General features: G+C 40.3%; 1 protein-coding gene across 6 annotated transcripts in view; it reads right to left on the bottom strand.

The window, feature by feature from the left end:
* GALNTL6 (polypeptide N-acetylgalactosaminyltransferase like 6) overlaps positions 1-15,509 on the bottom strand; it is a gene marked incomplete at its 3' end in the record, with an annotated part of 1,719,480 nt that overhangs the window by 1,165,195 nt on the left and 538,776 nt on the right. For 3 of the 6 annotated variants that reach the window (XM_082402128.1, XM_082402131.1, XM_082402130.1), the window contains exon 1: positions 13,637-14,500. The exons of 2 other annotated variants lie outside the window; for them this stretch is intronic. In XM_082402128.1, coding sequence (XP_082258254.1) covers positions 13,637-13,825 — 189 coding nt within the window. In that variant the 5' untranslated portion in view covers positions 13,826-14,500. Of the gene's footprint in view, positions 1-11,931; positions 13,039-13,636; positions 14,501-15,509 lie in introns of those variants that run through there. One more of the 6 variants, XM_082402129.1, reaches the window with a different exon arrangement.

The raw sequence follows: 15,509 nt of genomic DNA, 5'->3' as shown, positions 1-15,509 counted from the left end.
TTTTTTTTGTTTTTTTTTTTAAAGTGTTTCAAGGCTTCCATCCATTCATAGGGCTGAGAATTGATCAAATCAATCCCTGCATGAAATTCTTCTTTAAGGAAAACTTCAAAGGGAAAAGGGGAGGTGAGAAGGCTCTGAGCAGGAAAAAGGAGGGGAGGGACGTAAGGTGAGAGATTGGCTTGTATTTCTACCCTTTCTTGAATAAGATCCCCTTGGCGTCCCCGGTGTTTATCTTTCCATCCATATTTCATATATTAGAACTCAAGATCTTCACCTAGAAATGCTGAGGATCTTGCAGAGCATGTAATTTCCTTCAGCTCGTGGAAGAAAAGTTGAAAGTTTCTAAGGAAGTGAAGGGGAGACACAGTCCTGTTACATAGTTGTTAATCTGACACCCTCTGTTAAACTAAACTAAAAAATGATAAAATTCCCTCCACTGTGGAATTAGAGCATTTTTATTTCCCCTCCCAGTTTTATCCAGCTGTCAATTCCTGTGTTTCCGGGCAGTTCCTTCCCTGAAGCCCTGGAAGAGGGATTAAGGGGACACTTCATTCCGCAAGTGACTATTCTGCTCTAGTCTGCAGCAGCCTCACTCTTGGTTTTTCCAATTCTACATTACTGTTGGAAGCAACCAGAAAATAACCTTTAAATTCCAGTTATGTAAAATAATAAAATATTCAACCTCGAAGACCTTTTTAGATAATCCTCTTTGGAAGCTTAGGCTGATTTAATGATACATTTTATAAAATATTTTTTATCCCTTGAGGGCAGAGTACTTACTGAGAAATCAACACCATGTGGAGACAAAGGCACAGAAAACCTGGGGGCAAGGTCATCACAAGAGCACTGGTGTCAATGGATATGGTAGGAAGAACTAAGTTCCCTGTTGAAACCTAGTTTGCTCCTGACATGTAGGGCTGTATGAGACCTTGGTTCAAGTTAGGAAAACTTTCAAAGTAAGAGCTGTATTATTTCTGTATGGGCTACTGAGAGTAAAAAAGTGAAAGAGAAAGAAGTTAAAGGTGCTTCAGATATTTTTTTTTAAATGCAAAAATATTTATAACCTCATGATGGGTCTATGAAAGAGATGGTGTAGGGAAATACTTTTCCTTTTTATCCAACCTCATTTCTTTCGATTCTAACAGGTAATAGCTAACTCTTTAAAATAGCTTGCTATTTCAAAATGCGAAATGCACCCCAAGGTTCATAGCAGCATTATTTACAATAGCCAAGATATGGAAGCAACTTAAGTGTCCATTGACAGATGAGTGGATAAAGAAGACGTGGTACATATACACAATGGAATATTACTCAGCCATAAAAAAATGAAATAATGCCATTTGCAGCAACATGGATGGAACTGGAGGACATTATGCTAAGTGAAATAAGTCAGACAGAGAAAGACCAATACTGTATGATATAACTTATATGTGGAATCTAAAAAAATACAACAAACTAGTGATTATAACAAAAAAGAAGCAGACTCACAGATATAGAAAACAAACTAGTGGTTACCAGTGGGGACAGGGAAGGCGGGAGGGGCAATACAGGGGTAGGGGAGTACAAGGTACAAACTATCATGTATAAAATAAGTTACAAGGATATATTGTACAATATGGGGAATGTAACCAATATTTTATAACGACTACAAGTGGAGTATAAACTTTAAAAATTGTGAATCACTATATTGTACAGCTGTAATGTACATAATATTGTACATCAACTTCAATTAAAAAAAAATAAATTAAATAAAAATAGCTTGCTATGTGCAATCCAGTTTTCCAAGCATTTTATGCACATTAACTTATTTAACCCTCACATCAACTCAATCAAGTGAGAAATGTTTTTATACCGATTTTAGAAACAGGAACTCTAAGACTCAGAGAAGAGAAATAACTTGCTCAAGGTCAAACAGGTAGCAAGTAATAGAACTGGAAGTAAAATTAGGCAGCCTGGCTCTAACGTCCGTTAGAGCTACTACTACTCCGTCTAACTACTGTGCATGTCTCCTTTCACAGTTGAGTTAATATATAATTTCTTGTGCTGCTATGGTCTAGGATATTTCCAATGTAGTTGCATTATATGGGAAATTATACATAGTCCAACATTTTGTATTGGTAGAATAAACACTGTATGATCTTGACAAATTTTTAAGAAATCACTTTGCATTTACAATATAGGATAGTAATTTTACATATTTCATGTTTGCTGTGACTAGTTAAGAACAGCTTAACATGGTATCTTATACATGGTAAGAACTCAGTGTTATATAACTTTATTATTAATATAGTATCTTTTACTATTTTATTCTTATTGCTTTTATCATAATCATTTTATTACTTTTCTTATTCCTAAACTATTTTGAAATTCTCGGCAACTGAAGACTATTATCTCCTTATCCTTATAACAAATACCTCCACCCCATCTCACCATCCACCCTATTATAAACTTAATGCCTTGCTTTTTTCCTTTATTCTGTGTATTCGGTCATTATCTGCATTTATTTTGACAAGTACATTGTTGTCTGATTGTCAGGTGGCTGCATGGATTTTTGGCATCCTCATTCAATGTTACAGTCTTCAGTTGTTATTACAGGAATATACATATATAATTTAAATTATATATATATATATATAGATAGATAAGATATAGTTTCCCATTTTACGGAACATTTCACAAATGTTTAATTACCTCTACAAATTAGTAAGACAACTGCATAGGGAAATTCTCAGACCTCCCTGCCAAGAGGCTCTCAAACTATTAAAAGCACAGGCTCTGAATTTACCGTTTCGCTCATGACAAGCTTTTCTGCATCTCTCCTGCTTGTTTGCACCACCTTCGTCCTCCTCAGCGGCCAGTTCCTCACCCTCTCTCTGCACTAGCCTTCTTCTTGCTTCCACTGTCTCCTGTCAACCAGGACCCCACATTCAGCCCTTTAATGTCAACGCCGATCCCACCAATAACTCTTATCTATTAGTCTTTCCATTTAATCTTTTATGATTTTGTTTAGTCCTCTACAACTCTGTGTAACTACCATCCCAAGAGTACAAGTAACTACCAAACCCAATGACCTTTTCAGAGTCCTCCCTTGCCATAAACTATGTAGCTGTTAACACAGCTCATTATTTTCTCTTTTTATGGACCCAGAGGGCATGGACTCAAATTTTGTCTTTGCACCTTACCTAACCGTGAATTGGGGTTCTATAGAAGCACCTGTCTCAATGAATCACTGGAGGATTAAATCAGTACAGAAAACACTTAGGGCCCGACATAAATATCACACAAGAATATGTTTTCTCTACCTCTTCTAAACTCTAAAGAATTAGAATATCTATTTCTTAAAAAATAATTTAATCCATCCCTATATTATAGGTGTCGTACATGCCTTTTCTTAACTAATAAATCGTAAGCTCACTGAAAACAGATTTCTCTCTTCATCACTTATTTGCCTCAGGGGCTACACAGTATTCTGCACATACCAAATAAACATCTATTTTATAAATAATGGACAGGCAGATCGATAGTGGTATACTTTATAAGTTTTATTATATCTTTATTAGATGTACAGAATATTAAGTTTATTTACTACCTTCAATGGATATTCTAAAAACTGAAAAAAAGGTAGTAATACTATTTGCTAAGCTTCCTTCAATTGAGTATTTACTATGTACCAATTTGCATCTATTAATCCAATTTGTTCCCTCTGCCACCCTTTAGGAGGTTCTATCTGTGTCGACATATGAGGAACTGCAGTTCAAAGATGTAAAATGTCTTGCCCAAGAGGATATATTTTGGAAAGTGGTGACACCAGCATACGAACTTGAAGTATCTGACTTTCCCTCAGCCTAATCCCAACCCTGTCTAATTTTCATAACAAGACAGGGCTCAACCCTGTAGGAATGAAGGCCTGCAGGAAGAGTTCAGATCATTCTCTTCCTTTTCTAAAAGCCCAGCACACACACAGAAAATGCTACTGTGTACTGCTTGTTTCTTTGTTTCATGAATATCAATTGTATCTCTCCAATTCACTAGTGAGGAAATTAAGAATGGGTACAACGCCATGTGCTTTTTCTGTATCCCCCAAACTCTACTGAAGGAAACAGTTACCCTAGAAAGAGCTTCCTAGTTTCTGAAGTAGTTAACAATAGTTTCCACTCAGCTTTTTAATTTTTGTCTTCAGAATTATTCAATGCCTCTGATAACCAAGACTTAAACAACAAAAGTTTAAGTTCTCACACTCTGACTTGTCATTAATGTAGGGAAAAAATGCCTATATGTGAGCCATGGACTTTATTTGTTATAGCAAGTCAGGGTGGTCACTACAAAGAAATATAGCTGTGTTTTTCCTCTTTTATTAAAAGTCTCAATTTTAGAAAAATGTTCAATACAACATACCAAAAAAAATCAGTTTTTTTGCAATAAATGATTATATGTAAAATAAAATTAACAACTTGTCCTTAAATACTGGACCAAAAAATTATGGGAAAAAAAAGCCCTTTTACTTTCTAGACCCTATTTATTTGTTTCTTCAACAGTCCTCTCTGCCAGATTTAACATCACATGGCAAGTCCTTTACCACATTCATTGCTCTGCTGTGCTGGCTTGACATTGCCTTGCAAAGAGAAACCATCTGTAAATATTTATTAAGCAAACACTAATTACCTTGCTAAAGGCAATGATTGCTTATAAACGCTTATACTATGTATAACAATGATCTATATTCATTAACCCTTATTATATGCTGTTCAAAATACTAAGCATTTAATCCTCACCATAAATAACAACACAAGAATGGTATCATCAGCTCCATCTGACGTAGAGAAAGCTGACCTGAGGAAGACCCATGACTCGCTAAATGTCCCAAAGTGCTACGTGCTGGAACCAGCCTAATTACTAAAAGAGAACGAGACAACGTGGAAATTCTGCTATTTCTCCTCAAATTAAGGTCAAGTGGCTTCTCTTGCTGGGGAGACATACCACATTTCAGGAAAAAGAAAAAAAAAAAAAAATCTCTCAAACCTGAGTGGGAGTCCTGACAATTTGGTCCTTTTATTACAATAAGTCCCCTACATACAAACAAGTTCCGCTCCGAGAGTGCGTTCGTAAAGTCCAGTTTGTTCGTAAGTACAACAAAGTTAGCCTAGGTACCCAACTAATACAATCGGCTACACAGTACTGTACTGTAATAGGTTTATAATACTTTTCACACAAATAATACTTAAAAAAACAAGCAAAAAATAAAATATTTTTAATCTTACAGTACAGTACCTTGAAAAGAACAGTAGTCCAGTACAACAGCTGGCATCCAGGGGCTGGCATCGAGAGAACAGGCAAGAAATAAAGATACTGTACTACTGCCCTCTATACAGTCCTGTACGGTAAAGTACACACAAGCACAACCACTTGTACAGGATGCGCGCACGTGACAATGTACGCCAGACACGTGAGCTAACTCACGTGACTGGACACGCAAGTGCACGTTCGTATCTTTGAAAGTTTGAAACTTGAAGGTTCGTATGCAGGGAACTTACTGTATAATAAAAAAGATCAAAATGGCTGATAATAAAATCTCCTGACTGTGGCTTTCTAGACTTCAAGTACTGAAGTAACATTCCATTGAGGGTTTGAGAACTTTAAGTAAATTCGAAATGAACCTGCTCTGCTCTCACTGAGGCACACCGTTCCCTCTAACAGAGAGATGGTAGCTACCACCACGGCCTCTGGCAGCCACAACTTCCTTGATAATATTACTGGGTAACAATAAATTGCACTATTTATAATCTGTGCAACTCTCACAGGCTAAATCCTTATTGTGATTTTCACACTTCTAGAGACACATGCACTTGTCCTTCTCTCTCTCCATACTTTCCTAGAATTCAATTAATAACATTTAAATGATGCTTCAAACTCAGCTGATGAACAGTTTTTTTGCAGAGTCAAAGCAATGGAAAAAGCAAGAAGTTACAAAGTACAAAAAAAAAATTGTAGAAAGTGAAACAGTTGGGTGGATTTATTTTTTCTTCATAAGTGAGACCACGTGTGTGGATGCATGTACAGGTATATGTGTGTTGCTAAATAAGTATGTGAAATGAATACATTTAATTGGAGAATACTGCCAATCTGGCCCATATTTTTTCCCACTAAACTGGAAGCAGAAAAGTAGAAGAAAACATTGATGTGATTTACCTTAAACCCTAGGTATATCTTTATTGCTTCACCCTCTTTCTGGCCACCATGTTGGAGAGTTTGGTAGTAACAGACGTTAACATATTAGTTGGGGATGGTGGAGTTCCTCATTTCTTGACATTTCGGGATGCCCTGCCCCTTCTTTTCAACTTTAAATAAAACCAGTATAGATATTTTTGTGCCTGTCTAAATACATATTCTCAGCGGCACGAATGTGTCTTATTTATTCTTTTTGGTTGTCTATTCAAGCATCACCACTACATTTTGAGCTAATTCAGGAATAGTTAGCTCTGTGGGGTGATGGACAGAGGTCCTAAGAGAGCAAGTACCTCATTTATGAGAGTCTGTCTTCACCTTTGTTATGGTCTCCAGAACCTCCTATTTCTTTGCACATATGCACCTTTGACTCTATAACAGCACTTTTGTAAACACATATGTAAAAATGAAGGAAGGAGAAGAATAACGTGGTCACGTCTGGTGGTTTTAAGAATCTCAAGTATCGCCTCATCATAAGCAAGCCAAGCAAATGAGAATGAGAGGCTGCTGGACCAAACACCTCCTGACCTGAGGATACAGGCCACTTACACCAAGAGTTATTTGAACTCTTTTCCCCTCTTTCAGATTATCCTGGGTGCACCTTAGCTGGCTTTCATTTGCATAAAGTGTTCCAAGGAGAGATGCCATTGCAAACTTCCTTACAGGTTGTCATGGCGACTCCTGACAAAACTTCCACACACAAAACTCAATTATCTTCTCTACACACTAAAACAACAAAACTTTCTCACCCTTCTGCCTATATATTCCACCCTTGATTTGGTTTCTTATAGAAAAATAAAATGTATAGGAGGTTAATTGTTTCAGCACAGCTTGTTCAGAAATGAACAGAGAGGAAAAAAAAACCAAAACTATATCATTTTTTAACAGACTGTGAACATAAGATTCTGTTCCATGCCGTCTCCCACGGGGCAAGGTGGTGAACTAATCATGTCCAGACCCACTAGGTCACAGCCAATAATTAAGGCACTTGGTATGGGGGTCTGTGTGTTGCAATCCTGGAGTGCATCAGCATGGATTTTCCATAAATTCAAGAAAAGGTCCTCCAGCACCCTAATTTATAATCTATATCTTAGCTAATTAAGAACAGTATGGCTCAAACCAACGCATCACTTCACACCTAGTGTGTTGACAATGTACCACCACCCTAAGTGCAGGAGGAGTGAAAACCTTACTTTTTTTTTTTTTTTCTTCTTGTTTTTAGCTCTTCCAATATCTAAGATGTTTGCTGGAGAAGAAACACAGACACTCTTGCAGCTTTATGGTCAGGGTGACAAAGAAAAGCATGACAAGGTTTGCATACACTCAGCTCCAAATATCTGACATCTTCACATCACGAGATAAGTTTAAAATGCACAGAAAACAGTTCTTGCCAAAAAGATGAATCCCCCCCCTCACAAGTGTGGTGTTGATTAATGTTGGAAAAGTTGGACAAAGATGCTGAGAAGTCTCAGGAAAGTTTTGTTTTGTTTTGTTTTGTTTTAAATAATGGAGGTTAAGCCCCACATCTGTCAAGTACAGTTTACTTGTGGATCTGATTAAAACCAAAATATTACATCACAATATTTCCCACAGCCAAGATGTGATCTCAGGACTTACCATGCAAGCTTGATTAGCCCTGTTTTATAAATAGAAATTCTGAAGTACAACGAAATAAGAAGGTTCTACAATTTAAAAGTGACTTGAGTGTCTAGTGTTGTTTTTTGGTTTATTTCATGCGGTAAAAAATCCAAGCCAAACATAAGCTTCTAAAATCATTCTGAACAATTCTGAAAACATGTGATTTAAAGTTCTGGGATTTCGATCCTTGTTTTTATTTCAAAAATTGCAAAACCCTCTTCATATTCTGAATATTCTTGAATTATTCTTGCACTCGTATTGAGAACTGAGTTGCATCTCAACTTAGTTGCTAAACTACTTTACAGCTGCTTTAAAAAAATAATCTCTTTAATGTATTTAAGAAAAGATTGTGTTTTGGGGTCCTTTTTATTTACCTGTACTTGCATAAATGATTACAAAGAGAGGTATAATAATGCTGGATGCAGTAGTTTTGCTCTAAAATATTGCTTTGCTCTATCATCCTAAGGCACAGCTTAATTAAGATCTAAATATGTAACTTCAATTCAATTGCAGCTGAAACCAGAGAAGAACAGCAATTCAAAATCCGAAAGAATGAAATTAGGAATTACTATACAATAACTATACAGTAATCATTTCAGCTAAATGTCAAATTCATTATCAATAGATTATTTTTAATACATGTATATATTTCTAAAACACATAAAGGAGATACCTAAATCATCCCAATAACAACAAAAAAGCAACAAATATAACTCAACTGAAAATAACATGACAATTATGATTGATAATTTAATAACATCTAAACAGGAACTCTAAAATATTTTATAAAAATCATAATTTTTATAAATTTTTCATAGAAATCTTAAAATTCTTAAGAGCTTAATATTTATTTCTGCAACTTGATTCCAATTGTGCAGAGTCCAAACCATAAAATTAGCCTCTTAATTATTCCATTATTATAACTATTTTTTTTGCTCCTCATTGGTTGTGTGAGGGGGGAAAAACAAGCCTTTTAGGTGAACAATTTAGGGGTTTTTATTTCATATTTTTCCTGCATCATAGATGGGGAAAGTATTTTAATATCATGGGAATTATTACGCATATTACTTTTAGTGGGAAAGTACTATAAATACAAATGATTAACTTGTAATAGTATAGAAGACCTGAGAAAATATGTCTGAAATACTAAACATCATGTCAATTAATACACACAGTGTCTATCCGTGTTTTCTCTTTTACCTCCCTTTAATTTATCTCAGAATATACTAAAACCGTTTATACTGAGTAGTAGACACACAAACTATTAGTGATGTGCTCTGATAAGATACAAGTGAAGAAGATTTTTAAAGTATTAGCCATTCCATTATGTTGAATTTCCATGAAGTATTTTCCTGCAAGCCACTGTACATTAAACTGTTTAAAACAGTGAAGGTTTCCCACTCCTGGGACCACACTTAGAACCAGGACTGCCCTGTCCCACAGAATGGCTGCAAAACCAGACTCTTCTTCTGGCACGTGATTGGTTTTGACTGCTTCAGGGCTGACCACTGCCAACGATAAGCACGTTATCCCTTCCCATAGCATTTTACAACTTGGTGATAATATATAGTAAAAGATGGTTTTTGAAGGACAGTTAGCAATTAACCATGAAAATGTCTTTTTAAAAGAAAGTACTAAATTTAAATAACACATTACCCAATAGTCAAGTTATATGCTTCAATTGAAAACTTATGTATTTAGCTGACTTACTAACTTTGAAATGTAGATACATTAGCAAAATACTACATCACAATATTAAGCATGCTTAATTCCTCATTGCAAGTCACTTTTTACTTGGTCAAGTGCATATATATATATATATATATATATATATATATATATATATATACATACACCCACACCCACACCCACATATATATGCAGATATATATATATGACTTAACTCTTACTATCCAATACCTGTATAATGATGTCAACATATCCTAATTTTCTTTCCAATTAGATTTAATAATGGAATAAAACCAATGAAATCTTATCTTTTCCTGTTTTACAATGAATTCTATCTTTCAGTAAGTGATTTCTACCTTTTCAACTTTATTTTGTATCTGTAAGAAAGTATTAGTTTTAAAATCATTATTTAGGCTAAAAAATACTGAAGTATGCAACTAACATTCATTTTACGGCACATACTGCCTTTTGTTTATTCTTGGTTTTAAAACTGCTGCCTAGGACTCTCAAGCTGGAATGCCACAAGATCCCCGTCAATTTCAGTTATTTACTCTACAAGGTATGAAACTTTGAGAAACAGCCCCTTCTCTTGCTGCTCCATTCCTTTCACACCTACTAATTTTTCACCTGATATTAAATATCATTTGCACCACAAAAGAACCAGAAACAAGAAAACTGTTTTAGAGATTATAATAACAAGCCAGAGAGTTGGTTTGCCATACTTTATTTTTTTTATGCCATTGAACAAACAGATTTCTCACTAAGGGTCAAAATCAATAGAGCTGGTAGGGAAGTTGTAAATATCTCATTAATAAGATTAATTAGTGTTTTATGTTAGCTATCCCAGCAAATAATTCAGATGGCAACTGTTAATTGAATTAGCAAAATTCAAGGAAAAATCATTTTGTTTTTGTCATTTTATCAATATTGGAATGGAAATCTTAATAATAGCAATTTTGATAATTAACTACTAATGTTAACAAAATCTCACTTTCTCTTAAGGGTTGGAGAAATAAATCATCCATATAGGGAAAAAAAGTTTCACATCCAAAGTATCCACCTTCTTTTTTTTATTGGAATGACAGAATATACTTCAAATCAAAGTTATGCCCCTATTAGAAAGGATGACAGAAGTCAACAACGAAATGAAAGCATGTCAGTGCTTTCCCTCAGAATTCCAATCCACCAAAGCCCATAAGCAACTAGTTATCTTTAAAGTTTAGAGACTGGTAAGGACTACTTGTCATAATGAAAAAGCAGACTATTTCCATGTATTTTACAACTAACCACTCACTGTGCAAAAAGAAATTCCACTTTATTAAGTATAAGAACGAATATTTAATTGCCATAAATAAATATTCCTGTTGTCCACAACTGGGCTACCTAAACGCCTTCTGTGTGCGGAAGGTACATAGTGTACATGGGTGATGACCCTTGAAATTAAGAACATTAATATTCCGAGGTGATGCACAGGACCAGCTGAAGAAGTGTTACATCCATATCATGAGGAAGGCTTCACTCTGTTGTTAAAAGTTTAATCGCAGAAGCTAGTTTATTAGTAAATAAAGAATTCAACAATATTGAATCTCATCAACATTTTGTGAAGGATATTTTGCTTTATCGTTAAGAATGATAGTTATTTTGATCCATGTTAAGATATGATGAGCGATGCACGCACTAAAGGACTGCATATTAAGTAATGTGTGTGTGTGTGTGTGTGTGTGTGTATCCACTACATGGTGTTTTGGACATGAAGGTAAGCGTTTAGCAACAAACTTACCGCCAGACTGCGAAACTGAAAGACCTCCTTAGTAACTGCCTGAAGACCTCCCCACCGCACCTTAGCAACAGCGGAGGAGAAAGAGACTTTACGTTTCCACAGGGCAAAAAGCTGTTGCTAAGCAAAAATTACAACCAAAAATATAGAAAACTGTAACTTGGTTTTCGAGAACCCCTTCACAAGTTTCACGATTTAACTGGCCCAATTAATTCACTTTAATATAGACACGCAAACTCCGTGAGAAGCAAACACAATTCCCCGAGACTGAACTTGTACCAAGCCCTCTCCCACATCCCACAAATAAGCAGTTACCTTTCATGCACCTCAAGCCAAAAATCAACCTAAAGATCAACGGTGAGAGGTTATGTCTTCCTCTTGGCCTCTCATCCTTCTTTTCTAGTTTATTTGGCATTTCTCCCATGTCACTGATCGCGACCTTAAAACGGCTACTTGCTTAAACCCCAAAGTGTCTAGAGTCCTGTAACATCAGCTCTGCAAAGACCTGGGAGTGAACCCAAGGCTGCAGCACACCTGCTAGCTGTGGCCGCGGCTGCAACCTCACCAGCCTCCTGGGATCTTTCCCAGGTAAGCGCGGCACTTACCTGCTGCTCTCCGGGTTCCGTCGATTTCACCAGGTGCTTATCCTTGTAGAGAGACCAGAGACCGATATTGGGCAGGAAAATTACAGCCACCATGAATAACAAAGTCATCTGCAGAAATCTCTTCTGTTTTCTCTTCATTGCAAATGATCACAGAGAAGAAAAGTTAAAGGAGATGGTTCCCTGACCGCCTCTTGTGTTTAAAGCCAAAGTCCTTTCCTCTCCCCTGAGAAGCACCAGAAACTGAGGAGAAGCTAAAAACTTTTGCTGTGTGCTCAGCACCAAGGTGCACGATTCAGAGGGAGTTGGGCGTCTGCAGAAGCAACGCAGAGTTACTTTCCCCCCAGAAAACTATGACGAAGGCATCATCTATTGGCTCAGAAGTAAATGACTTGACTGGGGAAATCATTCAGCCTATCGACCTCCCATTAAAAGAGCAACGGAGTAAATATGATCGTTTCAGAGACTAATCATAAGTTATGAAAAGGTCAATAGCATGCTGGATACTGAAGAAAACGGGAGTTTGGAGGGCTGGGCTGGGGAGGGGCGGGTGAGCAGGAGATCTGCGTGGGAAGCGGCTCAGCCCCAGCAAGTGGCAGGAAGAAAAGGGTCCGCTCTGGACACTGAACATCACCTTTTCCGTCTTCCCTGGACGTCTCCTCCTGCGCTCCCCCTGGGATAACCCACCTGAACTCAAGTTCAAGTCCCTCCGCGGCCAGCGCGCTGGCGGGCTCCCGGGGGTCCGGGCGGGGAAGTGGGGTCCGGGGCAGAAGTGCTGTTTGGAGCGAGGTCCACGAACTCCCGGGCGCTCACGCACGGTGCCAACCACCCTCGTCCCCGGGCAGCGGCTCGGCGCCCCGGGGGCCCGGGGGCAGGAGGCTCCGGAGGTCCGTGGAGTCCGGCCGGGCGGCGGCGGCGCCGCGCCGTCTGTGCTCGCCCGGCGCCCGGGCTGCTGTCCTCCGCCAAGTGCGCGCCCTGCCCATCAATCGCTCCCTCTCCTCGGCGACGCTCTCACGCCCCGGCGCTCCCGTTACCATCCTCTCCCGGCGCCGGAACGTGCCCCGAGGAGCATCGCCGCACCTGGAGGGCGATGCTCGCACGCTCCCCGCGCCGGGCAGGGAGGGTGGCGCCCGAGCTGAGCGGGCTCGCGGGGCGCGCGCGCCGAGGGCGAGGAGCCAGGGGCGCGCGCTGCTCCCGCTGCCGTAGCCTGGTCGCCTGCCTGCGCGGGGACGAGGCTGTGCCGGCCACGTGCGGGAGCCCGGGCCGGGTGGGGAGGGCGTCCCCCCGCTGCCAGCTCCTATATAAGCCCGCCGTGACGCCGGGCAGCGGAGGGCGGCGACGCCGCCGCGGGACCGGGAGTCCAGCCTCTCGCCTACGCGACCTCCTGTCTCCGCCGGGGCCGTTCGCGCGACCTCGGACCCGCGGGGAGGCCGGCGTCCCCGCTCGCCTCACCCCGAAGGCGCCAGGCCCGAGACGCAGGGGGACAGGGTGCCGGCTGCTTGCGGCGTCTCCGCCGGCTTCTCTGGGGTGCCGGCGGGCCCGGAGGCGAACCGAGCCCGGAGGTCCCGCCCGGGGGCTCCCCGGCCGCCCGGCCAGGTGCGCGTTGGACCAGGAGGAGGACTGCGACCGCGACGCGAGGCCGGGCGGGGGCTCGGGCTCTCTCGGGCAGCGGCTTACGGAGCGACACCGTGGAGCCCGGGCGGCTTACCTGGGTCTGCACGCGCCCGGGCCGGGGGAGCTCGGCGGTGCCACCCCGCCCGCGCCACCGCACGCCGCGCTGCTGGTCGCCGCGGGGCTGCCTGTCCCTGTGACCTCGCACACCCCTGCCACCGTCCGCGGGCCGAGTCGGGGTCGAGCTCCGTCTCGGGCAGGAGGGCCTCCTCCCTCTCCCCAGCATCGGGATGGACCACCGCCCCGGACCGCACACGCACGAACCTGTGGCCGCGTCTCCAAGGGACCTGCGGGCCGGGCACGGAGCAGGGGGACTCCCGGGCTCCTACCCCGGGAGGAAGGGGGACCTGGAGGAGACGACAGACACGCACGCAGCGCGCGCTCTGTCAGCCTGTGCGGAACCGAAAGGAAACGCCACGCTCATCTCTTTGTTACAACTAGATGTGATGCCCACATGCTTGGGGGGGATGAGAAGGTGGGTCCAGAACGGTATTTTCTCCCTCTCTCCTTTCCTGCGTCTCCTCTCCATCCCTCTCTCCTTTCCTGCATCTCCTCCCCGCCCTCTCCCTCCCACTTCTCTCTCCTGTCTCACTTGATAAAGACGTAGATGTATGTGAGTGTAAAGTTATGCTTTCAGCTCCTCACATTATAATTTTAAAGTGTATCTGAACAGTACCTATTGACTGACTGCATGAATAAAGCTTTGTGCTGCAAATTTGTTTCCGTGAATTACTTGCATTTCAAAAGAGTATATAAACACATTTAATAAATATGTCTGAATATGTCATTTACTTAAAGAACAGTTACATTTTCATTTTACACAAGTGCCACTTTGGAATCTGGAGAGCAAGGGATTTAATTCTTCACCACCACCACCACACACACACACACACACACACACACACACACACACACACACTCCCTTTTATACCCTGCATTTTCTAACCTCCTTTTTTCTCTTTTAGCAAGTGCAATTCTGAAGCATGGAACTATGAATTCTGGGAAGCAACATAGCAGGGAGAGGTTTGCTGGGATGATGGGTCCTGAAGGAAAAGACTTTGGAGGACTATTTAAGTATACTGGATATTTCCTGTCTTCTAGATAGAGTTATTAACAGTTAAAAAGTAAAAGAACTCAAAAATGCCCTTGGACTTAGAAAATCAAAATCCCTCACATTTTAAATAATATCAGTTTCTTTATACCAAAACAGAACAAGCATACAAACAAAAAAACAAGTCCTGATCACAAACAAACAGACATCATTCTGGTTGCTAAATCCAGGATTCTGACTTGAATTGTGCTTCATTATTATTACACTAGTGAACATTCCTGCAAACAGTACCCACTCCCAGAACATGGTTAGTTACAGTGAATGGGTGTAACTGTTACTTCCCACATGAAGTACAGGCAGAACACATGGCAGAGACTGGAAGCAGAAAATTATTATGTTCACCCCTACTTTTACAGTGTAGCTCTAGACAATCATTCCCCCACCCCCCCATTTTATTTGTTTAGTTAGTTATTACCTCTTTCACAATTCCACATGTAAATTTCTAACAGATGACAAGGCTTCTAACTAAAATTGATATTTTAGGTTTCACAAACAAAAAAAACCCTCTAAGTGACCACTAATTCCTTTGTTCAGCTAATCCAGATTAAATACCAATATAAATATAAATATATATATATAAAACACAGACATATTCTTTTAAAATTGGTTATTAATATTGATTTAATCAAAATCCTTCTATCTTTAAAATTTGTCTTATATCCAGAGACCCCCTTTTTACCCCGTTTGCTCCTCCATTCTGTTATGACTCAACTGGCAACCTCAGGTTATCAGAGTACCATGTGCCTAGCACTGTGTTAAAACCTACGGGGACACATGGAGAAAAAAATAATAAAGCAAT

This window comes from Balaenoptera borealis (assembly GCF_965194805.1).
Source record: "Balaenoptera borealis genome assembly, chromosome: 8".
Taxonomy (NCBI): Eukaryota; Metazoa; Chordata; class Mammalia; order Artiodactyla; family Balaenopteridae; genus Balaenoptera; species Balaenoptera borealis.
The sequence above is the reverse complement of the archived record's forward strand: the minus strand, read 5'-3'. Positions and strand labels throughout refer to the sequence as shown.